We start from the raw sequence: 26272 nt of genomic DNA, 5'->3' as shown, positions 1-26272 counted from the left end.
ACTTGTCAACTTGCTACACACCAAAGTCATGCTGGGGCACTCGGACCTGCCGCAACGTCAGTTTACTAGATGGGCACACATTATACGTAACGTTATAGTGTAAGTATTACTTGGAACAACTATCATATCAATTGCTGCATGTGAAGCAATACTGACTGTGAAGGATGGATGATGTACTGGCAGCCCAGGAAGAGGTATCGGCACCGAGAGCTGGAGAAGGAGATGGGGGCAGAGGACAGGATGCAAGTAGAATAGCCAGGGAGGAGAAATTGAGTGCCACAGGACAGCCCTGTCGCCTTTTCTGAAGAGGAGGGGAAGCGGCGTTTCTGTAAGTTATTTCCTAATAAAGGCTTTGCTATTTTAAAATGTATTTTGTCTTGGTGGTTTTTTTTGGTTGTATTTTAACAAATGTTTTGTAAAATTGTTTTGATATTACTGGTCCTTTAACAACACACACATTCTCCCACTTTAAATGTTGTCCAGCTAGCTGTGTTACACATGTGTAATGAAATAACAGATTGCCTGCAAGCAGAATAGCCTTTTTCTATACCTTTGCATGCAGTGTGAAGCTAATTGCCCCTCTTGTATTCTGCAAGAATAACAATGGGAGAGGTAGTAGATTTACATTTCATTGTATACTTCAAACACCCAACAAATGAACTGGCAGTCACAACAGAATTAGAGGGAGAAGAGGTTCCTTGGCCCTGTCAAGAGCCATACTGAGAATAAAGAGAGAGAGAGAGAAAGAGAATCGATCTTGTAAAACTGCTTGGTTCTGTTTTTTTTGGACTATGGATTAGGACAGAAAAAGTTGTGTCCTCAATGATGAAAAAGAAGTACATGGCTTTGGGGATTGAAGGTAGCGGTCATGCCTTTTCTTTACTCTTACTTAACTTATCGAACTGCCTTTTTCGTATGGAAAACCAGAAAAGGCAGAAGACACCATGCTTTTATACCATTCTAATGGAAACACCTCCTCTGATGAAGCATCCAATGGTGCAAAACTCGCCAGAAGGGAGTGACTGGCCTGAGTTGTGCTGACAGAGGCAGATTACTGCCTTTTGGTACGATATAATGTAATATATTTTAGTTATTTATTTTGCGGGTTGCTGTGATTATTTTGCACTAATACATGCCTGAAAGGAGTTTTTTTTTTTTGCACTTTTACTTTTTAGGTGCTAATGGAAACCATGGCCACTAGAAAGGCTACCTGCAAAACGTAGCAAGTCAAAATGGGAGATTGCTGCAGGTCCTCAGAAACAAGTGAAGGTCCCATGACGGGATGGGCTGCCTCATGAAAGAAGGTCTTAATGTAGTGGTTAAGAGCCAAAAGCTTGTGAAAAACTTAAATCTTTTAGTTTCTCGAAGCAGAAACACAGTTGAACCCCACTGGAGTATCTTGTGTATAGTGAACAATTCTGGCAGAAGGCATCTTTAGTTGTACATTGATAAATAGCTTGTGTTATACCAGACAGCCATTCCAACTGTGCTTCTGGCCCAAAAGCTTCTGCCAGTCTGGAATGCCCCTCTGCTTTAGAAGATTGGATTCATAAGCCATGTTGTTAAATAAACATGATGAATGGGCTTCTGAGCCAGAAGATCAGAACATTCTTGCAAATGAAAAAGTTGTCGACTGACAGACTAAAAGTTAGGGAACCAGACAATGAGAACTACTGCTGCGCTAAGTTTTCGATTACCTTGAGAAGCAGTGGAATGAAAGGAATCCAATAGGATATCCAAAACGTTTATGAAATGACCACAGCTATTCCCATGGAGAGAGCTATTCCCATGTGGACCTCCCATAAGAAAACGCTGGCATCTAGGGTTGCCACCTTTTCTGGGAAAAAATACAGACCTTCCAATATTTAAAAAAAAAAATCCCCATTAATAACATTACCATCACGCATCATTTTTACTGGCCAGGCTGGTAGAATACTGGCCAGGTGGCAACCCTATTGAGAACCTGCAGTTTGATGCGGAGGAACACTGCCTATTTTTTGTGGATCCTTGAATGTAAAACTGCTAAAATGGCTTCAAAGCAATGCTCTTCAAACAGGAGATCAGTTGATTTAATTGCGATTATACAAGTATTCAATTTTAGAGTGTCACACGTATGTATACACCATTAACTAATTAATTAGTTGAAATATCAAAATCGAGATTAAAATGGTGACTGCAATTATACCAGTCACTTAAATAATCAAAGTTAACGTTGAGCATATATAGGGGGTAAGTCCTACATTCAGCCAACTTTTCTGCAAGGCACACAGATTACCCACTTGCACTTCACAATAGTGAAATAATTACAGAAGGCTACAAGGCAGCACACAGCCTGCTCAGCAGGAGTTGAGAAACGCAAGATCTGCACATGTGATGGGCGGAGGAGATCAATGAATCTTTGTCAAAATTGTTGTTCATAATATGCATGTTCTAACAAGCATTAAGGAAAATTAAGAAACAGGATTACAGTATTTCTTTCAGTACCAAGTGCAGTAGTTAATGGTTTGCATTTCTATTAATATTTAATTATCAGGAAGCCACCACCCTGACTACTAAACTTTTTGAAGGTTGTGCTTGTGCCTATTATTTAGAGAAATGTGTCAAGCTGTTTTCTCAAACACACAAACTAACATATCTTAAGACACAAAGATACAAAAAATAATAAATACATATGTAAATACTTAGTAATAGGTATTTTAGATCTTACCCAGTATGTGATTAAGTTGGTCGAGATAATGTTTCCCTGGAAATATTGGTCTATTAGAAAGCATCTCAGCGAGAATGCAGCCAACAGACCAGATGTCAATTGATTTGGTATAGCCCTAAAAACAAGCGAAATGTTTGTATGTTAGTCAGTGCATATGTATGTGAATATGCACAGTTGGTTTAAACATTAAAGACAAATTGTATGATCTAAACACACACCTGAGACTGTTGCCGAGACTGCATTTTTTAAATAGGTAGCGACATTTTTTCTAAGTTTTTGAAATAAATTGTTTATTAATGTGCTTCCCGAAATTAACATTTGTGGTATTGTAAAAAAGCTCATACCATGCTGTTGGTCGATAAAGCACTGCAAATTTCTGATTTGAAACAGTTACATAGTTAATCTAGGTTTAACAGAAGGACAGAAGCCCATCTAACTCAACCCCTCCAAACAACCCCCAGTGCATACATACATACTGTAAATATGCACAGACCTATCAATACTCTCATACATTTAAAATTATATGTTCACATACCTTTACTGAACTAAGTCGTATAGAGATTGTCATAGGAAAACATGTTTTTACAAAATGCATCAGTTAATAATGCTCCTCTGACAGTTTACCAGGTGGCCCCAGTCATGTGACTTGTGCTCTGAGCAACATCAGTAACTCTTTACTTTTGCACTGCAAGTTTGAGTGATATCACACACACCCCCTTCCCCCAGCAACCAAGAAACAGACGACTCTGGTTTCACTTTTACCATTTCTCATTGTTTTGGGGTTTTGTTTTTTTTACTGCCGAATATTTTAAAATATTACTACTTTAATTGCTCCATAATCTAAATATCTCCATAATGTTTACTGTACATGAATAGCAATTGTTTGATTTAACAACCTAAGTGTACAAAGCATATTTTAAATTACAAGACAATTACACAAACAAAACATGTACAGATGATCAGTCATAATCTAGTTACATGGTGATTTTCTACCTTGGAATTCAGCATGATCTCAGGAGCTCTGTACCAGCGAGTGGCTACATATTCTGTGAGAAAGCCAGTGTGATCATGGTCTGGATCTGCAACACGAGCCAATCCAAAATCACAAATCTGGAAGATACAAAGTACCGAACATTAACAATGTATACATTCTGTATTTTATAACACTATGCAATTTTCTCTTGCTTCAAGTGTTGTAAGCAGACAAAACACCCAATGCTACAGTAATAGCAGGATTAGTGTGAATCATGATAAAACACATGCATCATAAGAAGGCAACCTTGTGCCACTATGCAATGAATATGAAATGTATTTGTTTTACTAATGGTGATTTACAGTAATCCTAGTAGGAATGTAACTTCAGACATTCTTTCACCTGCTCTGGAGTTTAAACAATGGTAACAAAATGTGTTGTCTGCCATTACTTTCACCTTCAATAAAGGCTCACCGGTACAAGCAAATGCTGATTAAGCAAGGTTCAACTTCTTAGTAACATGGTTCAAGTACTCCTACCTTAAAGGAACAGTAATACCAAAAAATTTAAATGTATTAAAGTAAGGAAAATATAATGTACTGTTGCTCTGCACTCGTTAAACTCTATAAACAAGCAGCTGTGTAGCCATGGTGGCAGCCATTCAAAGCTGAAAAAGGAGAAAAGGCACATGATACACAGCAGATAACAGATAAGCTCAGTAGTATACAATGGGATTCTTCAGAACGTATGTGTTATCTAATGAGTGTCCTGTGCTTGATTGGCTGCCCCTATGGCTACACAGCAGTTTGTTTATATAAACTATAGACATTTTTCTGAAGCAAGTTGAATTGGGTTGAATTCTCTTTTAAAGAGGGGAGTGGACTCTTCCGTGCAAGTAAGCTTTCTGTTAAGAGTTCTCTTTTAATGACATACAACAATAAATACCAATTTGTGCTGAAGACATATTTCTCACCTTGAGATCACAGGTAGTATTAAGCAGCAAATTTGAAGGCTTAAGATCACGATGTAGAACGTTGGCTGAATGAATGTACTTTAATCCTCTCAAAATCTGGTACAAGAAATAGCAGATATGGTCATTGCTAAGATGCTGAGTCTTCAGGAGTTTATAGAGATCTGTCTCCATGAGGTCCTGCACAATGTACCTGGATTGTTTAATGTAAGGCAATAATGATGGATTGACAAAAAGAAAAGAGAGAAAGGAAAACTATACAAGTTGAAAAGGGGGGAAAATCATTTTTTATGACTGCTTTTGAAAATATAATTCTTAAACAATTTTAACAGCAAGGATACACATCTTTCATCTGCTCAATGGTTGGAGCTCGAATAATGTCATTTATTCCAATGATGTTTTCATGCTTAAAACGTAGCAAGATTTTGATCTCCCTCAATGTTCTCTGGCAGTATGTCTGATGCTCAAATGGGCTGATTTTCTTGATAGCAACTCGTACTTTGTTAATGTTGCAATGGGCAGAACTGCAAAACAAAGAAACCACAATTAATTAGCATTATTAACCACTGTTTCTATCATCTACTATTACAGGGTGTCCAGTGTTAGCTATGAAACAAATTCTGTTCAATAATTTTCTATTTTCCATAAATGTTGGCGTTTATTTGCAAAATGTTTTCTTTTTTGTTTGTTGCTGAATTTAATCAATTTGTACAAAATGCCTTTCAGAAAAAGATCCAGTCTAGTGACGATCCATACCTTGTATATGAAGCACAGTAACTTTATATATGGCTAAAATAGAATATTTAACAAAACTTCAATTTATGGCAAGGTATGCAATGAAGTATGGCAAGTAGGAAATATAATAAATAATCCAACCGTGCATGAAATCACACAAGAGTTAAGCCCAACAAGAGACACCAGAAATTAAACTCTTTTTTTACATCTATCATAATATTGCTTTTGAAAGCTACTTCTAACTTTGCCATTAAGTATTCGCAGGATGCTTTTAAATTATCTGTCTGGTGCCCCATGTTCCTGTATGAGGAGGCTGCCATATTTATGCAGCAGGATTCCATTAGCATTAGAAACTAACTGACAGGCTGAGATGGGACAGTCAGGTTGGCAAAACAGTCAGATATAGGAACTTCAACTAACAATTACTTACAAAAACAAACCTCTCAGCAAAAGACAATCAACATGACCCATAGGTAACTTTTAATGTACATTCATATTTTTAAAACTAGATTTTAGTGTCAGTATCACTTTAAGACTGCTTAATTCATTCATAGGTATCTTATTCCTTTATCACCTAAGATAAATAAAATGCCCAGCCATTTCAAACAGTAAGGACCCACAAGACCCCTGAAAGCCCAACTAACATTCCACAGATGCTGCTGAGAAATATAACATCTAATGTAGCAAATTGTAACAGAGTCTGCGGCTGGATTACTGAGCTGCCAGACAGAAACATCAGACAGAAAAATTAAACAGTTCAGTGTAAAAATAAAATCCAGGTAAATATACAGGCTGTGCAAAGTTTGTAATAACATGCATATGTTTGGGCATGGGGGAAAAAAAAAGATCTGATGCCTAAAACACTTGTTGGGAAATGACTAAATCAAGCTCAATTAAAACCATTCTGTTAGAAGCATCATAAAAACTATTTTGTTTTTTTAGATGGCATCTTACACTTGAGAGACCTGCCAAAAATGTGAAAATGGCCAACCCCACTTGCTGGTTGCCCTCAAATTGGCTCCATGGATCACATTTGGTTGAATTTCCCAAGGTGGTCCGATTTTGGACTAGGGTTTGCAATGTTATTTCCAGCCATTGTCAGCCTGATTAAACAGTAAATGCACTGGTTTTACAAAACTTCAAGATAAACTACTTACAGTAATCTTTCTGGCAATGTGGCAAACCTTTGCAATGACATGGAAATTAATGCAATATCTTTTCCAGCCTTTAAACACAACATTGATTGGATTATGATGAAAGGAAAACTAACTAGTTCCTAACCAATACATGTCAAATTCCTAATAATCTGCCATCCATGGCTTCATTATAGACAATTCGATTCCACATATTGATGGTTATCTGACTTATTTTGGGTGTTTCTTTTTTGATTTGTTCGTATATTATTTTCTCTCTCTGGAACCTGCTTAACTTTGTACTGAAGTTTCATGAAAAAAATGGTGTACCTATACTTGATACACATTTCATAAGACATTGTTAATCAGAATAAGAATGTTATTTGCAGCGGTGCTTTGTTTATTATGATTAACTTATTGGTTTGTTGTACTTTAACAATGACTTCTTAAAAAGGCCTGTTTCAGGTCGGATATACACATTGTATTGTCAAATTTTAAAATGTCAAAAATATTGTTACCCCCAAAAAAAAGTTTGTAATATAGTTAGTTTACCAATAAATTTAATCTACAAAGGTTGGAATGAATGTCTAACATAGCCAATACATTACTTTACATCTCTCTGTTATTCAGCAACTTGAAGGGGATGGGGGTTACATGGGACATAACTGTTTAGTTTGCTTTTGATACTTAGCATGCAAGTCAAATACAAAAGTTTATGACCCATATGCCTCCCCCAGTCACCTATTGGTTACTGACTGGAAAGCAGGAAGTTCTGGCTATTATGTTGGGCATTGGGTCACTCCAGACTTTATAGATTACATTTTTCGCCAACTAACTATAATGCACTTTTTACCAAGCTTTTATTTTTACACTGCACAATTCCTTTAACGTTTAAACGTTAATACTGTATTAGAAAAATAAAATTTGAGCAACTGTAAGCATCTCTGGTGTACTATATAAGAAACTTAATAGTTGAACAACCTTTCAACAATCCGACACATTAGTCAAAGCCTTTAAAGGCCATGATGATAATATACAATTTACCAACATCCCTTACGCTCACAATAACAGCAAAAACAGTTTGTTCAACAGAAGCCCTATTAATTGGACTCATGTTGAACAACAGATGTAGTGCCCCTTTTAAACAGCAGACAAAAGTACACATCAAAAAATGAAAGGTTTTCTGGCAACAAATCGAACATGGTATGCGAAATCTGTTAAATTTTCTGCATGTGGGGGAGTGCTCTTTAACTTTTTTTGTTCTCCCTGAGAGCACCACAGGGCCTAAATGTAAGGCAATCATTTAAATATATATATACTATTTTTGTACACGTGGCATTAGAATATTTCAGCTAATTCTGGATAATGGGTGTCTGCATAAAATATCCCATAACCGTACAGGTCTTTTAGTTTGCACAAAGAATCCTATTTATCTTGAGTACCTTATGTTAAAGTGGCAACTGCTTGTGGAAGTCTACATTTTGTAGACATAAGGATCATCCTAAACAAGTTGTGACAATGTAGCATTCCTTTGTTTTGCCATCTTCCATGAAGACAAGCCATCCAAAAAATGCAAACACAAGAAAATGATCGCACAAGTGAGAAATGGGGAGTACTGTATCTTTGTTTTTGTTTTATGCATGTGCATTTATTTCTAATGTTGAAGGTTTCAGCAATGAAAATCTCCTATTTGCATTAGTAATGAAAATCTATATTTTTCTTAATTTCACTGGCAAATGTCAACAGCCAACTGCCTTGTAATGACCATCAGGTCTCCTGACATTGTTCATGTTCTTTCCCAACATGGAGCCCTATTTATTTGAAATCTATAAGTGACATTTTAATTAAGCAGTGCAAGCTCCTAATCATATTTACAAATTGCCAGTTAAATAAACGCATGTTAAAACCAATAACTGTTTTCCTAAAAACACCTATATTTTAATAAGCGTTTATATCAAATGTATGCAGTATGCTTAAGAGTTAAGAAAAAAAAATGCTCTTATTTCCATAAATATCGCTACTTTTCTAAATTCTATTCTCCCATTTTCTTGACGTGATGGGAGTTTAAATTGCCATAGCAACAAAGCTGTACTTCTTTGTATGAATCAACAGTAAATTGAGCCTTTTCCAATAAAGAGCTTTAGAAAATATTCATAAACAGTTCATTAAAAACCCTCAAAGGCATAGCTCCATCGTAGGTTACATATTAAAAATTGGTAGCCTCCTTTCCAGTGACAATGAATTTTTTTTTTTTTTTTTTTAAAAATCCAGAGTATGAGAATATCTTTTTTTCTTCTATTTTTAAACTGTGCATCTACTGTAAATCAATTTGCTAAAATGTACTGCAAAAATGACTTCAAAATAATCTTTAAATCATCTCCTGAACACAATTTTTGCAAAAGCACTAGAATTGGCAGTAAAGCGGAGCAATGCTTCTGGTGTAGAAAGTCAGGGAGCCTGTGCTTTTCATAGGGAAGCAATTCAGCTTCCTACTCTCCTTAGTTAACTGGACCTAGAAATTTGGGAAACAAGTACAATATAAATTAGATAGATAGATAGATAGATAGATAGATAGATAGATAGATAGATAGATAGATATATATATATATAGTAATTACGTCCAAGCAGCAATCAGCAGATGCTGAATAACCGCTGCTTGAAATTATAATTCTTTTTTAGACTTCTGTTGAATAAACATGGCCTGATGCGTTTTATACTTACACACTTCCTCAAAGGGCTTGTAGTTGGCCCGTTATTGATTGGCTGCTAAAGGCAACTGTACAGGTATAATTTAGCACAAACCCACCCACTGTCTCTTGCAATCGTGTTGCATGAAGAGCTAGAATTTGCGAACATATGAAAGGGGTTGTATGCATTTAAACATATGGTCACTAGGCACTAGTATAATTGTGTGTTCTTACAAATAAGCTACCGAGTAGCAGAGGCTGTTACAAAGGTTTCCATAGGGCCCACATCTGCCTATCATAAAAAAAGATAAGCTGTTCAGAAAACAATGATTTAGTACTCAAACATATTAAAAATAAATAAATTAATTTAAAAAAAGGGCCGACACCGACAAGAGAAACATACCGTAAACTTATTTTCCCTTTATGGTGTTCCCAGCAGTGTGCGATTCAAAAGAGCAGTTTTAGTGCAGGCCTCAGTCTTAGTTGCACTGTACCACATCATGTTCCAGTGTATTGTAAACATCCCCTTCAGGCACCACATTCACAATTTAGTGTGACAAGTTTTACTGTAGGAATAAAATCACACTTTTCTCTGGGCTACTAAATGGTGGCGTTTCAGAACAATGCTAAAGCTTAAAACCGCATGTAATGGTTTATTTTTAGGTTAAATTATTAAGTTGATCTTTAAGCCAGGCAATTCAATTGAGATAATTATAGTTTAGAAAAATACTACAGTACTTACAATAACAGATATTAACTTGTCTTTTTATACAAAGATTGCTTGACAGAAAAACATTTTCTTAAAGGCAAAGAGTTCTAGATATTCCATGCTAGTGTTAAAAGTAATAATTTTAAAAGTACGAATATCTATATCTCTATGAGGCAAGATTTACTCTGAAATGTACCTGTACTAATTAATGGAGACAAAAGTTCAGTTTAGTTTCAATAACTGGTCTAACTATAATGTATATTTAAAGGGCACCTCTCCTATTCATATTCCTGTCTCTTGTTCAAATCAAAGCATGGTTGCTAGGGTAGTTTGGACCCTAGCAACCACACTGCTGAAATTGCATACTGGAGAGCTCAAAAACTACAGATAAATTAAAACCAATAGCAAATTGTCTCAGAATATTACTCTCTTCATCACATTAAAAGTTAACTCAAAAGGTGAGCAAACAACCCCCCACCCCCCCAAAAGTCTTCCAAGATTAGAGCTGGGAACGGACACAATCCATTCTAACATAAGTATGTTATGGTTATACAATAACTACACATTTTTATGTGCATATTAAGTTGATGGTGGATGGTGACAGCATGTGTTTGGTGGTGGCAGAACCACATAAAGACTGCATAGAGTTTATCCAACCTGATGAGTGGGCTGCTGCAGTTTTTAATCGGGAAAATCCTGTTGAGAGGTTATAGGTGCCTTTTATTTTCGCAGCAGATCCATCCCATAATATACATAAACAGATGCACACAAAATAATACCATGACAAAAGAAAAATAAGGTAGGAAACAAGATAAACATCCCTACAAAGAGATGACAGTCCCAGGCACAACAGGTTGAAAGTCAAATGTTAAATGTTTCACCTTGTCAATAAATGTAACAAAATATGCCAGAACCCTTTTATTTGCATTGCCAGGACCCAAATGGTAGAAAAGAGGGCTGGTCATTTCTTTGCTATAAGGGCACAGGAGGCCATTCTGTACTATTTACCCCCTGCCAGAGAGAGTGCATTCACACTTACAGGTTATTGCCATACAAATGTATTGGTGGACCTATTTGAAGGAAACAATGACAAAGTTAGACAATTGTCACATAGTGACATAATAGTGTCCTTTTTACCATCATTACCCAAGCCCACTATTTTGTGACGTTCAGTGTCACTCACTGATCAGCTGACAGGAAATAATGCAGGTTGCAACACGCTAAATGTAACAGGAATTAACGTGGGCGCAAAAGACAGAACTGTGTCCATTAATTATGCGCTGACCCCAACGCGCATGCACCTGGTTTCACCATTTAAAGACCCACCCCAACTTCATGAAAGGGGCGGGGTAAGTGCAACCGGAAGTCGGACGTGTTAGGTCGTGGGGAGAGCAGAAGGAACCACTTAACTCAAACCAGCCTACGACCTGAAGACTTGATATGGTGCCCGACTCGCGGGTAAACATATGGGATTCGGGCTAGCCCGCACATCGCTAGAATCCATTCATTGGCTTCAGTACCATTGCATCTGTGTGCCCTTGGCTCGCCTGCACAGTACAGAGCCTCAAATAAAAGAGGGCAGATTTTAGTATTTAAAATGGCAGTTTTCAGTATTAGGGAAAAAAAAGACATTTGAAATGAAACTTTATTCAAATGAAACAGTGTTTTACATATTAGTGGTTTTTATGCAATTCAATTATATAGAGGCCTGTATTATTCACGCGTATAGATTGCCTTTAAAGCAACTATATCCCTGAACATTGCAGGTCTCCAAAATAATTTACAGGAAACAGCCCTTATGTAAAATACTGCTTTATCAAAGCATCTGTAAAGTTGGCCAAATCTGCTGCATCTCCTTTATACTTTAAGTGCTCCCACGTCCCCCTTTCTACTTAGCCTTAGTTGAGTTATTCTGTCAAAAGGAAGATTAGGCTTCTACATATCTATCACTTTAATATTAGTATTATGGCTTCAAAAATAGTTTTTTGATATTTGAGATCTCTTCCATTACAGTAGGCTACAATGGCTGAGGATCAGTCTCTCTTCCATTACAGTAGGCTACAATGGCTGAGGATCAGTCTGTGAGACCAATGCTTTGGCCATTTCCAAAAAAGCAAGCAAGCAGAGAGGGAGGTGCCAGTCTATAAACAGGGTAAATAGAAATAGAAAACTGGTGCACTTTTTGTGCTCTATTATAGCAGGCAAAGCGGATTCACAACAACCAAACAGCATAAGCTTGTCAATGCACCCAAGTGATCTGGCTGTTTAGAGTTTCGAAGATATTAGATAAAAAACTGGCTGTCGTCCAGCTGTATGCCACTTTGATCAAACAATGGGCAAAGGAGCAGACAAGAATTTGACTGTATAATCACATCATAGAAACTAGATGTAGTCCTCCTGTACATAAATACTTCTAATTATTTTCAAATATTTATTGTCGACTACCTTGGAGATTTGCCATGTGGCGCAGCACAACTATCGAAAACAAAACACAGCACTAAATATTTTCATCTACAAGGCTGATGCCAGACTAACTGAAATACATGGAACCTGCAAGTACAAGTAAAATACTTAATACTTCTTCACCTAATGAAATTTTAGATTACAGCATGTAACATGCAATCTGTTGATCACAGTACATGCAAGGTATTGTGGGAACAGTCTTTAAAATCGGTTTTATATCTGCTCATGATGGAGGTGGGGAGTATATATAATGGAATACTGCCAGATTAAAAGATATACATGTATGGGAATGCTCGGGATCTGGTGTTCATACCTTTAGTCTACACAGAAAATCATGTACATTAAATAAACCCAATAGGGTGATTTTGCTTCCAATCAGGATTAATTGCATCTTTGTTTGGATCAAGTACAAGCTTCTGTTTTATTATTACAGAGAAAAGGGAACTTGGTTTTATAAATTTGGATTATTTGGAGAAAAGAGTCTACAGGAGATGGCCTTTCCATGATTTTGAGCTTTGTGGACAACAGGTTTCCGGAACAGATACATGTAGTGTCAACATTTTTCGCAGCACTTTATGGACATAATACCTCATTTACAACAGTGAGCCTTAGTGGAATGTATTAAGCTGGCCACAAACGCAAAGATACCACCGTATGAAATGAAGATTCGTACCAGCGATCGGTCGTTCAGTCGATCAGACAGGTTAAAAGATTTATATTGGCTAAAGATAATATCTCTGCATGTATTGCCTGACTAGATCAATGGGAGACTGTCGCTACTCGGACATAATTCTGGGATGGACATTCTTTGTCCTAAGCAGCGTGTGTGTGTGTGTGTGTGTGTGTGTGTGTGTATATATAAGCCTATCCTTATTAAATTGACACACTCTGTCCAGTTTTGTTAGGAGTCAATGAACTTGCCTGTGCCTATATGTTAACCTACCTGATTTTTTTGGGGAGAGAGCATACCACAATGCAATTGGTGGGGTTAATCTTAAATGCTAAATGATGATGACTGTCATTATGGGACAATATATTGGGTTAGTAAAGTATAAAAGGCATATGATGATGACTGTCATTATGGGACAATATATTGGGTTAGTAAAGTATAAAAGGCATATGTACCCAGACTATAAATGAGGATGAGAGGTGATAAATGTGGTTGTGGCAAGGTGGCCTGAAAATTACAACCATATTCAAGTCTGTAATTGCAAGCAGGATCAACAACACATTTATAGGGCATAAGGAAAAAAACAATGAGTTAAGAAAATATCAGCACTTCAATTTCTTTATATCACTCAATATATTTTATGTAGGTAACATATTTTATGAAGTAATTATCTGCTAATCAGCCTTATATTGTGAATTTTCTATTATGTATATGCAGTATTGTGAGTGGGTCCCTAAGCTCAATAAGTGACAAAATGAGTGGATAGTAATAAGAGTGGCCATAAATAACGGTGTATGGCTACCTTTCTACTCTTCTGTTTGTTCAGTTCAACAGCTGAATTGCAGGAGTTGACCCCTGAGCGGACATTTGCATAAGATAGTCAGGCAGTACAGACTAGAATGACCTAAAAAGACAGCTTTATGGTCAGATGCATGGATCTTTACAATTAAAGGGTTTGTTTCCCTACTGGCTGATACAGTAAAATCTACAGTCATTTGTAGTCCTTAAAGATTTGTATAATCTCCTGATGTTAGTAGCGGTGGTATAAATACACAAGTACAAATTATTTTAGTCAAATAGCACATACTGCTTAGAAACAATACACAAAAATCAGAAAATTACAGTCATTCGAGAAATAAAAAAAAAAAAAAAAAATACATTTGCGAGAGATTTATTTCCCTTGGAGAGAAAGGGAAACATCAAAGATTTTAGAGCAAACCACACAGATGATTAAGGGAACAAGTTTTCAAATTGTAAAGAAAGCTGCAAAACCAGTGCAGACATGACAATGCATTCCACAGATCTTGTAGGCCTCTTTAGCAAGATAACGATCTTATGTTTAAGATTAAATAGCATGTGCACACAGGAGAAAACATGGACAGTGTTCTAATAATCTTACAATAACATCTTATTTTTCTGAGATTGAATACATCTTATAGTCCTAGATATACAACTCAAGTTACTAGGGGACCTTTAAAGGAGAAGGAAAGCTCGTCGGCGCTAACCCCCCTCCCCCCTCCCGTGTATTGCCCCCCCTCCCTCCTCCCCCCTGGCCTACCCCTCCCGCTGGGCAAATGCCCCTAACTTGTTACTTACCCTTCTGCGCAGGTCCAGTCCAGGGAGTTCACAGGCGACATCTTCTTCCACGCGATCTTCTTCCTCCTTTGACCGGCGTTTTGGCGCATGCGCAGTAGGATCATTTCGCCGGTACGGATCTACTGCGCATGCGCCAAAAGTCACGCGCATGCGCAGTAGATCGTACCGGCGAAATGATCCTACTGCGCATGCGCCGGTCAAAGCAGGAAGAAGATCGTGTGGAAGAAGATGTCGCCTGTGAACTCCCTGGACTGGACCTGCGCAGAAGGGTAAGTAACTAGTTAGGGGCATTTGCCCAGCGGGAGGGGTAGGCCAGGGGGGAGGAGGGAGGGGGGGCAATACACGGGAGGGGGGAGGGGGGTTAGCGCCGGCGAGCTTTCCTTCTCCTTTAAGGTAGAATTTACTTGCTGGCAGCAAAATGAGAATTGAATAAACCTTTTTTGCTTAGTACAAGTAATACTTATGCAGACGAAGATTTAGGATACCCTATGGTCTATGAGAAATCTCCATGCTATGGATTAATTCATGCATAGTTCTTGTTGGCAGGCTATACCCACATCAGTAGCTGCATTTATGTAAAGTGAATAAAGCACAATAAGAGGCAATAAAATGATAAGGAGGACTGTGACCTTCCAGTCTGAGACAGTGGCAAGCATTCCTTACGTCACACGGATATTTATGATTGCTTTTTTGTAGCTGCCTAGTAATAGCTTAAAAGAACAGTAACACAAAAAAATTGAGTTTTAAAGTAATGAAAATATAATGTACTATTGCCCTGCACTGATAAAACTGATGTGTTTGCTTCAGAAACACTCCTATAGTTCATATAAACAATCTGCGGTGTAGCAATAGCAGAAATTGAAAAAAGGCTATATTGCACAGGTTAAATAGTAGATAACACCATTATGTTCTACCGAGCTTATCTGCTGTGTAACCTGGGTTTTTTCTTCTTTGAATGGCTGTCCCCGTTGCTACACAGCAACTTATTTATATAAACAATAGTAGTGCTTCTGAAGCAAACATCAGTTTTACCAGTGTAGGGCAACAATGCATTATATTTTTCTTACTTTAAAACACTAATTTTTGATGTTACTGTTCCTTTAAACCCAACAGAAAAACCGTGAAATACATACTGGTACTCATACGTAGTGTTGTGCGGGCTGGACCGATACCCACGGGTCAGGTGGCTTCTGGCTGACCTCGCACCCCCATTTGTGGGTGGCGAGCGGGGAGTGCAGGAAGAAGAGTTAAAACCAGACCCGCCCACTACCAGCAAATGCCGCCACCTTACACTGCCGGCTTTCGACTTCCGCCTTTATAGATGCGCGCCTGCTCGCCCCCTTTGTGAAGTCATCAGCGGGGCGGCGCACGTCTATAAAGGGAACCCGGAAGTCGGTCGCAGGTTTTACCCAACCCACACATCACTAATACTCAGCCTAAAACAAGGATTTTACTTGCTATTTAACTTGGACATAAACCTAAAAACTGAAACAAACTGAAGCAGTTAACATCTTCATAGATACAAGAGGAAATAAAATTCAAAAAGTTGAAATATTTTAATTAGGAAAATAGATAAAAACAAAGATACATTAACCGCCCACAGACCTTACCCATCTACAAATGTTCAATTCTTTTAAAGACATTGTGTAACAAAAAATAATCTTTAATCTGAGATTTTTAAAACTGTGAATGGGTGGGTTGAAGTAAGTGTGAAATGTTGTGTGTGAAAATGACATTTTCTATACAATACAATCCACAATTCTTTGTGAAGAGTGGAAACACTTTGAAATAGTGCGCTGTGTTTCTACCTGGACAAAAGAGGCATGGTAACATCACAAAAGACAAAAACATACATTACATATTACTATATATCCTATTTGGCATTTGGTGAACATAGAAGCAGTAAACGCCTAAGATTTAGCTAAAATACCTTTTTTTTTTTTTTTTACCACTGAGTAGAAATATTTATGTATGTTCTTTACTCTGTAAAGTCTGTGGTACTGGAAAGAAATGCTCTAGTTTGGTCTGCAAACTCAGCATTTTGTTTACGTAGAGAGAAAGGCAGTAGATAAAAGTGGAACTCTTACTATTAAAAGAAGAAATAAATCCCACTGTGGCTATGATATATGTGACTGTACTTGCATAGAAGCCTGTACTTTTCCCTTCTTTTATTTGTTGGCATGCTGTACACATAATGGGTTTGTATCTGTACTTGCCAATTATTTCTCAGTTATAGGTGTGGTTCCAAATTTGGAAACAAATCAGTTTCGGCCTTAATATACCCATCAAATAACATTTTAGAGGACCAGTAAGCTTATTGACCTACGCATAGCGCTTTCCTAAAAGCTTAACCAACCAAAAAATTAGAGGGTTTTGCTTGGCAAGTGCTCATGTGGTCCTATTCTAACAGGTCTGCAAGACCTGACTCGTCATCAGTGCACCATTCAGTCTATGAAGCTCAGCTGAGCATCAGGACACTAGCAGCAATTCCAGGTGTTTTGTCCCATCATGAGTGTGCCATTGCCGCTAATATATAAACAAGTTGGTAAGATGTACTCAAAAGGTCAAAAAATACAAAAAGAATTCAAGAATAATAAAAACACATTGCTTCATAGAAACTGGGCACATGTATCCACTTCTGTCTTTTTATTGCCCGTGTGGAGAAAAGTTGCTATCTGAAAATGTGATAAAACAGTTGCACAATTCCATTTTGAATCAAAATGTCCCCTTTAAATAAATTTAACACAAATATATTAACAAAACTAGCATATTAAGAACAACTTCAGCTTAAAGGGGTTGTTCATCTTTCAAACACTTTTTGTTCAGTTCAGTTTTCAGATTGTTCACCAGAAATAAAGTATTTTTTCAATTGCTTTCCATTTTTTACCGTTTCCCAAAATAAAAAGTTTAATGTTCCTGTCTCTACTATTTCAGTCTGGCAGCTCAGTGATCCAGGAGCATCTGAACTGTTACAATTTGCTACATTAGTTGATACGTTTCTCAGCAGCATCTGTGGATTAACAACTATTGTAAATTCTAACAGCTGCCTTTAATGAAACTAAGGGGTTCCACTCAAAACAAAATGTATCAATTTAGAACAGTTACAGAGTTAGCAAACCCCTTCCCAGAGGTGCTTTAGAAGGTGATGAAACTTTACACTTCAGTATTAGAAAAATGGTCACAAATAGAAAACAAAATAATTTGAAAAGGTCTATTTCTGGTGAACTATCTGAAACCAACTGAACTGGAAAAAGTGTTAGAAGGTGAACAACCCCTTTAACATTAATGATATACTACCATTTCAGATTATTGCCATTTACAATTGTTTCACACTAATGTACTTATGTGGTAGTTGACTACTACTTAAAGCATAAGTAAAGGCTGTAATGTAGGGGGCATATTTTGTAAGGCACCTCTGGTGACCCCAACTTGGTATTGCTCTTTGGAGGAAAAAAACAAAACAAACACCCGGTGGCATTTATCAGCACTGGGCAAATCTGCAAATAAGTATTAACAAGGGATGCACCGAATCCAGGATTTTGACTTTTTCAGCAGGATTCGGCTGAATCCTTCTGTCTAGCTGAACCAAAACTTAATTTACATATGCAAATTAGGGATGGGGGGAAATAACTACTTTTTGTCACAAAACAAGGAAGTAAAAAATGTTTTCCCCTTGCCACCGCTAATTTGCATATGCAAATTAGGATTCAGCATTCGGCCGAATCTTTCGCGAAGGATTCGGCCAAATCCAAAATAGTGGATTTGGTGCATCCCTAGTATTAACAAGGTAACTGGGGGGGGGGCCTGCAAAAATTATATCCCCCTACATTACAGCCTTCCCTTATCCTTTATAGAAATCAAGCCACAATATTTATTTTTTTAATGAAAAGGTATGTACAATAATATCTTTGTCTAATTATTGATAAGTGTGTGGTGGCTCAGTAATCCCAAATAATATCTTTATACTATGGACATGGTTCAAGATTTGGGCTGGTTTGCAAATTTCAATTAAGTGTGTTGGGAGATAAACAAGAGCCAAGCAATGCTGCTCTAATTCACTTCATGGTATTCAGATCTCTCTTGCTCTTTGCCAAGTCCCTAAAAGTAATTTCCCAGAACCACAGTAAGGTGTGGATAGCCAACCTCAGCTCTACTTTTACAAAGGGAAAGGTAAATTGAAGTCCCCAGTCACAGTCGGGTCTACTAGTGGCACTAGCTTGGGTTTGGCTGGCACCCTATATTGCAAAGTGCAGAGCATTTCCAGTGATGCATACGTTTTTTGGGAATATTTTTAGTAGTGCAGTAAGAAGGGCACATATTAAAGGCTCTCTCCTTCTATAGTGCAATGACAATGTTATACTAACTATATAAGCAGTGACATATTACCGTACAAGAGGCATGCCATATTTTTTGGTAGACATAGGATTTACAACATGGAAGCCATTTGGGTCTTAAAGCAGTGGCGGAACTACCGGGGGAGCAGTGGGTGCGAGCGGCCAGGGCCCGCACCCCCTGAGGGCCCCCCGCGCCACTAAAATGCCTACAATTCGGGCCATAAGGAGGGGGGCAGGGGCCCGGCTGCACACCACGCATCAGGGCCCACCCCCCTCTAGTTACGGTACTGTCTTAAAGGGTGGTTCACCTTTGAGGTAACTTAGAATTAGCCATTCTATAACAAACTATGCAATTTTTTCATCAGTTTTAATTATTTATTTCTGATAGTTTTTATAATTGTTTGCCTTTTTCTTCTGACTCTTTTGCCGCTTGCAAATGGGTGTCGCTGACCCCATCTAAAAAACAAATGCTCTGTAAGGCTACAAATGTATTGTTATTGCTACTTTTTATTACTCATCTTTATATTCAGGCTTCTCCTATTCATATTTCAAATCAATGCATGGTTGCTAGGGGAATTTGGGTCCTAGCAACCAGATTACTCAAAGGGCAAATTGAAAAGCTGCTGAATAGAAAAACTGCAAATAATAAAAACCAATTGGCAATTGTCTCAGAATATCCCACTCTGCATCATACTAAAAGTTATCGCAAAGGTGATCCACCGCTTTAATGAAACGTCCAATAAGAAAGTCTTAATAGATCCAGTTCTATGTTAAAAGACTAGCAGCAGACCTAGGAGATGGCATTAAACTACACTATGAGCTGTTTGGGTGATGCAGCAGATATAGGAGAGATAGAAAGAATGTAAGACAAGAGGAAAACAACATGAACGACTGTCGATAAACACCAAACAAATGTAAAATTGTTTTTTTTTTTAACTTATGAGCATGTTTCACAGTGGATTAAGCATAAACCTCAAACCCCCAACACTTCACATATACGCTGCACATACAGAGCATTAAGTGCAAGTACAACCTTGACTCCCTCTGTTCTCCAACAACAATTCTTAAAGACTTGACTGTCAATGGATTGAGGAGTTAATAGTTCAGCAATGGTAGGTCAGGCCTTATACACACACCTATTTTACTAATTAAGAGATTGCAACAGGCTGTATGGGTGGGTTTGAGGCTACACCTAAAGCCCTTAGCAGACTGATCTAGTTTTACATGTTCCCATACAGCAGAGAGAGACTGGTCGGCACCATAACACCGCAGCGATGGGGGGGAATCAGCACAAATCTGCATTAAGGGAGAGAGAGAGCAATAATATCGCGGAAAGCAATGGCGCATGCAGTGATTATTGGCAGCGATTAATGGCTACGGGATTGCTCAATGCAGATACAAGGCGATTGTCTGCACTAAACAGAGAAATAATGATTTATTCTGGAGGAATGTTAGAGGTTGGTGAGTGCGTGGGGAGGCGGCTGCACAAGCTGGATGGGCCGGGACAGACAAATCCTAACACGCTGCGGCCTGAAGAAGGGGAAGGCCATGAGCAGGATTAGAGAGAGGGCCGTGCACTTACCACACCATGCCGTACGCTCCCTCTCCGATATATGACAGGTTGGTGTATCTCGGGCCTACGTCGAACGCCTGCCCTCGCACCATCTCCGGACCTCCGCCGGGGTTAGACGAGGCCGCTGCCGCTGCCATGTTTTGCTTTTATTAAATGCGGTCGGGAGAGTTTCTCTTGAGCTGCTGCTGCGGGTATTACACTGCTCTTTCCGTCTGCGCCTCCGTGGGTGTGGCTGCCTTTCTGGTGGGGAGCGGATGACGAGGCGACGCCCCAGGCTCGCTGCACTGGCTCAGTCGTTCGCTGTGTGAGGCGCTGTTGAGCTGACGCCTTCCCGCCCGCTGGGTGTGTGTGTGGGGAGGAACGACGGGCAGGGACTTGGAGAGGCGCAACTCCCCTCACGCTTTGCTGCAGTGGGCGTGGACTCGTCCGACTCCGTTTTTTATTTTTTTTCCCCCTTAGCTGAACGCTCTGTTTTTAGGGGTGTTTTGATTCACAGCTCCCCTGTTACTGATTTGGTCCAGCTTTAAAAACTCATCGATTATCTGAAGGTTGCTGGGAAGTGTAGTCCAACAGAAGCTGGGAGGAGGGGAGGGCGTCTTCAATACGTATTGTGACAGCACAGGGGGCTTTGGCCAATGTTCGCCAGCGCTTCCGGACTAGACTTTACGCTTCGATCGCAGTACGGCGGCTGGAGCGTCTTTTCTGCTGTTGATTGGACTGGTCTTTCCTGCTATGGGGAAAGCTGTAATATTTTTGCATGGATAACTGTGTTTTTGTAATTGACAAGTAACACAAGAACGGGAAGTTGCTATATGTCACATATAATAAAGCAAATAATATAAATCTCTAATCAAGACAGTCGTGTTTCACGCCAGAAAAGGTTCTATTTCATAAGCTGGCAATAGATGCAAAGAGAATCGTATGAATCCTCGAATGATCGGACTTCCCCATCTCCTGACCTGCCACTAACCATTCCGATCAAATAAGTAGTTAAAGAACAGATCAGCCGATGTTCTGCCCCTCACAGCAATCGTACGATAGTTATGTCTGACAAAGCTAGTGACAGTCTCTCTCTGAAAATCATACGATTAGCAATACATACAAAGATATTATCGGCAGCCGACAGAAATCTTTTAACCTGTCCGATCGACCAAACGACCAATCTCCGCCGGACGTACAAAACGAGGATTCATACGATCGGATCTTTGCGTCTATGGCCAGCTATAGGCCTGTAAACTAGGGTTGCCACCTTTACTGATGGCTAAACCCTTAAACGGGGGCAGATAACATTGAGGGTGGGGCAGTGATGTAGGAACAGGCATGATGACATCAGAGGTGGGCACAATGATGTTGGTGGAGTTATGGCACCAGGGCAAGGTTATTGCATCACTGGCTGGATTCCTATCTAGTATTCTCAATGTTTTACTGTTAAGTTTTGATGCCCAGTTAAAAACGCCACAGAGGGCAACCCTATCTCTAGCTATATTCTGCTTGATGATTAAGCCCAATCCTTTAATTATGCTGGCCATAGACGCCAATATCCGCTCGTAGGGCGACATCGCCAAACAAGCTGATCTTTCCCCGATATGCCACTAACGGGCATGGCTATATCGGGGGTAATCTGAACGTTTGGCCCTATGGCCGAACGATCGGATTACGATGAGAGCGCAATGGGCTCCGGGGAAACGGTCAGGTCAAAATCAAACCTGTCCTATCGACCAAACGACCGATCTCGGCCGGATGAAAAATGTCGGGACTCTCGAAAATCGTACGAATCCTCATACCTTTACAGGTATGAGGTCTATTATACAGAAATCAGTTATTCAGAAAGCTCTGAAATACAGCAATGTGAATTATTATCTGTAATAAAAATAAATGAACTGTATTTAGAGTTGTCACATGGCCGGTATTTTACAGGCATTGCCGGTAAAAATGATGGTTGATCCCAAATACGGCCCAACATCCCCATAGCTGGTCAAAAAAAGCATAGTAGTGCAGCATGGTTGGCTGCTGCCATGTCTGTTTTTCCATGACTCTCTAGTACTAGTCATTCAATAGCAGCTAGTCTGGTCCTGCTCATGCTCCTTATCCGTGCCAGAAGGTGAAATGATCAGACATGGCAGTTACCAGCCATGTTGCACTACTCTGACTGCCTGTAGGTGGCCAACATTATTAGGCAAGTGGCCTTCAGTCTTATGGTCTTTCCAACTGAGTAAAATGGGGCCCCAATTAAAAAAAAACCTTTTAAATAAAGCCTTTTCAAGATCTGCAGTTGGGAAGTATGCAATCAATTGGGATTCAGCAGATTTCTGTGTGTGGTGGTTCTGTTTCTTCTAAAGTGTAGAGTGCAGATCCCCCAGCACTGAGCACCAGAGCTAGTTCTTGGAGAGAGGTCGGGAGTGCCTGCAAGTATTTTACAACTGTCTGGCCCTCACCCCACTATAACTTGAACCTTAGAAAGAAATTAAACTCTAACAAGTACTTTGTGATATTTAATATCAGATATAAATTATGAGTAGGGATGTAGCGAACGTCGGAAAAAAAGTTCGCGAACATATTCGCGAACTTGCGCAAAAACGCGAGCGGTTCGCGAACGGTTCGCGAACCCCATAGACTTCAATGGGAAGGCGAACTTTAACATCTAGAAAAGACATTTCTGGCCAGAAAAATGATTTTAAAGTTGTTTAAAGGGTGCAACGACCTGGACAGTGGCATGCCAGAGGGGGATCAAGGGCAAAAATGTATCTGAAAAATCTGCCTGTGTGTGCTTGGAAGAGATAGTGTAGGGGGAGAGCTGTTAGTGATTTCAGGGACAGATGATAGTAAGTTTGCTGGCTAGTAATCTGCTTGATACTGCTCTGTATTGGAGGGACAGAAGTCTGCAGGGATTTGAGGGACATTTTAGCTTAGGTAGCTTTGCTGGCTAGTAATCTACTGTTCTCTTTAAACAACTGCCATACGTTGACCTTGTAGGCATTGTTTGCCCAGTTTTTTTGGTTGCAGCCACTGAAGCACAGTTGCCAGAAAAAATATGCCACATAAATGCTGAAAATAGTCATTTTTTGCCATATACGTTGAGTCAACGTATGGCAAAAAATGACTATTTTCAGCATTTATATGGCATATTTTTTCTGGCCTCTGTGCTTCAGTGGCTGTGGCCAAAAAAACTGGGCAAACAATGCCTACAAGGTCAACGTCGTTGACCTTGTAGGCATTGTTTGCCCAGTTTTTTTGGCCACAGCCACTGAAGCACAGAGGCCAGAAAAAATATGCCATATAAATGCTGAAAATAGTCATTTTTTTGGTCGCAGCCACTGAAGCACAGTTGCCAGAAAAATTATGCCATATAAATGCTGAAAATATAAATTTTTTGGTTGCAGCCACTGAAGCACAGAGGCCAGAAAAATTATGCCATATAAATGCAGAAAATATGCATTTTTTTGGTCGCAGCCACTGAAGCACAGTTGACAGAAAAATTATGCCATATAAATGCTGAAAATATAAATTTTTTTGGTTGCAGCCACTGAAGCACAGAGGCCAGAAAAATTATGCCATATAAATGCAGAAAATATGCATTTTTTTGGTCGCAGCCACTGAAGCACAGTTGCCAGAAAAATTATGCCATATAAATGCTGAAAATAGTAATTTTTTTGGTTGCAGCCACTGAAGCACAGAGGCCAGAAAAATTATGCCATATAAATGCAGAAAATATGCATTTTTTTGGTCGCAGCCACTGAAGCAGGCCAGAAAAAATTAAACCAGTAGGGTTTGCACCCTAGTTTGTAACGGTGGCGGAGGGAGGAGGAGGACGCTAAAGGACAGCTGTGTGTGGAGTCATGAGGCTTGAAGAGAAGGACAGCTGCATAGAAGTCAGAACAAGTCTTCCGGCGTGCAGTAACCCTCCGAGATCCACCCCTCATTCATTTTAATAAAGGTCAGGTAATCGACACTTTTGTGACCTAGGCGAGTTCTCTTCTCAGTTACAATCCCTCCTGCTGCACTGAAGGTCCTTTCTGAGAGCACACTTGAGGCTGGGCAAGACAAGAGGTTCATGGCAAATTGTGACAGCTCTGGCCACAGATCAAGCCTGCGCACCCAGTAGTCCAGGGGTTCATCGCTCCTCAGAGTGTCGATATCTGCAGTTAATGCCAGGTAGTCCGCTACCTGCCGGTCAAGGCGTTCTTTGAGGGTGGATCCAGAAGGGTTGTGGCGCTGCCTTGGACAGAAAAACATTTGCATGTCTGACGTTACAGACTGGCCAAAGGGCTTTGTCCTTGCAGATGTGCTCGTGGCAGGATTACTGGCACCTCTGCCCCTGGAATGTTGATGAGTTCCTGAAGTGACATCACCCTTAAAAGCATTGTACAACATGTTTTGCAGGCTGGTTTGTAAATGCCGCATCTTTTCGGACTTGTGGTATGTTGGTAACATTTCTGACACTTTATGCTTGTACCGAGGGTCTAGTAGCGTTGCGACCCAGTACAGGTCCTTCTCCTTAAGCCTCTTGATACGGGGGTCCTTCAACAGGCATGACAGCATGAAAGACCCCATTCTCACAAGGTTGGATGCAGAGCTATCCATCTCCGCTTCCTCATTATCAAGGACTGCATCATCCACGGTCTCCTCCCCCCAGCCACGTACAAGACCAGGGGTCCCCAAAAGGTCACCACTAGCCCCCTGGGAAGCCTGCTCCTGTTGGTCCTCCTCCTCCTCCTCCACAAAGCCACCTTCCTCCTCTGACTCCACTTCTGGCACCTCTCCCTGCGTTGCAGCATGTGCCTGGGTTCGTTCTGGTGATTCCGACCAGAAATCGTGCGCTTCCAGCTCCTCGTCACGCTGGTCTACAGCCTCATCTGTCACTCGTCGCACGGCACGCTCCAGGAATAAAGCGAAGGGTATTAGGTCGCTGATGGTGCCTTCGGTGCGACTGACCATATTTGTCACCTCTTCAAAAGGTCGCATGAGCCTGCAGGCATCGCGCATAAGCACCCAGTAACGGGGGAAAAAAATCCCCAGCTGTGCAGATCCAGTCCTACCACCCAGTTCAAAAAGGTACTCGTTGACGGCCCTTTGTTGTTGCAGCAGACGTTCCAACATAAGGAGCGTTGAATTCCAGCGAGTCTGGCTGTCAGAAATCAAACGCCTGACTGGCATGTTGTAGCGCTGCTGAATGTCAGCAAGGCGTGCCATGGCTGTGTAGGAACGTCTGAAATGGGCCGACACCTTTCTGGACTGGGTGAGAACGTCCTGGAATCCTGGGTACTTGGAGACAAAACGTTGGACTATTAAATTTAACACATGTGCCATGCAGGGCACATGTGTTAAATTGCCTAGTCTCAACGCTGCCAACAAATTGCTTCCATTGTCACACACCACTTTTCCGATCTGCAGTTGGTGTGGGGTCAGCCACCGATCGGCCTGTGACTGCAGAGATGACAGGAGTACAGATCCGGTATGGTTTTTGCTTTCCAGGCACGTCATCCCCAAGACAGCGTGACAACGGCGTACCTGGCACGTCGAATAGCCTAGGGGGAGCTGGGGGTGCACAGGTGTGGAGGAGGAGAAGGAGGACCCAGCAGCAGAGTAAGAAGAAGAAGAAGACGAGGTAGAGAGCGATGGAGGAGTAGAGGTGGTGGCAGAACCGCGTGCAATCCGTGGCGGTGACACCAACTCCACTGTTGTTGTTGAGCTACCCATTCCCTGCTTCCCAGCCATTACCAAG

General features: G+C 40.0%; 1 protein-coding gene across 2 annotated transcripts in view; it reads right to left on the bottom strand.

Moving 5' to 3' along the window:
• mapk1.L (mitogen-activated protein kinase 1 L homeolog) overlaps positions 1-21126 on the bottom strand; it is a 34439-nt gene extending 13313 nt beyond the window's left edge. Inside the window, exons 1-5 of one of the 2 annotated variants that reach the window (XM_041567692.1) lie at positions 20560-21126; positions 4992-5174; positions 4654-4843; positions 3701-3817; positions 2708-2822 (exon numbers count right to left, since the gene is read on the bottom strand). In XM_041567692.1, the coding sequence (XP_041423626.1) occupies positions 2708-2822; positions 3701-3817; positions 4654-4843; positions 4992-5174; positions 20560-20687 (733 nt within the window). In that variant the 5' untranslated portion in view covers positions 20688-21126. 2 annotated transcript variants of the gene reach the window in all.
• Between the last annotated feature and the right edge of the window lie 5146 nt (positions 21127-26272).

The sequence above is a fragment of the Xenopus laevis genome, chromosome 1L (genome assembly GCF_017654675.1).
Source record: "Xenopus laevis strain J_2021 chromosome 1L, Xenopus_laevis_v10.1, whole genome shotgun sequence".
Classification (NCBI taxonomy): domain Eukaryota; kingdom Metazoa; phylum Chordata; class Amphibia; order Anura; family Pipidae; genus Xenopus; species Xenopus laevis.
Note: the sequence above shows the minus strand (reverse complement) of the source record. Positions and strands in the feature narration are given on the sequence as shown.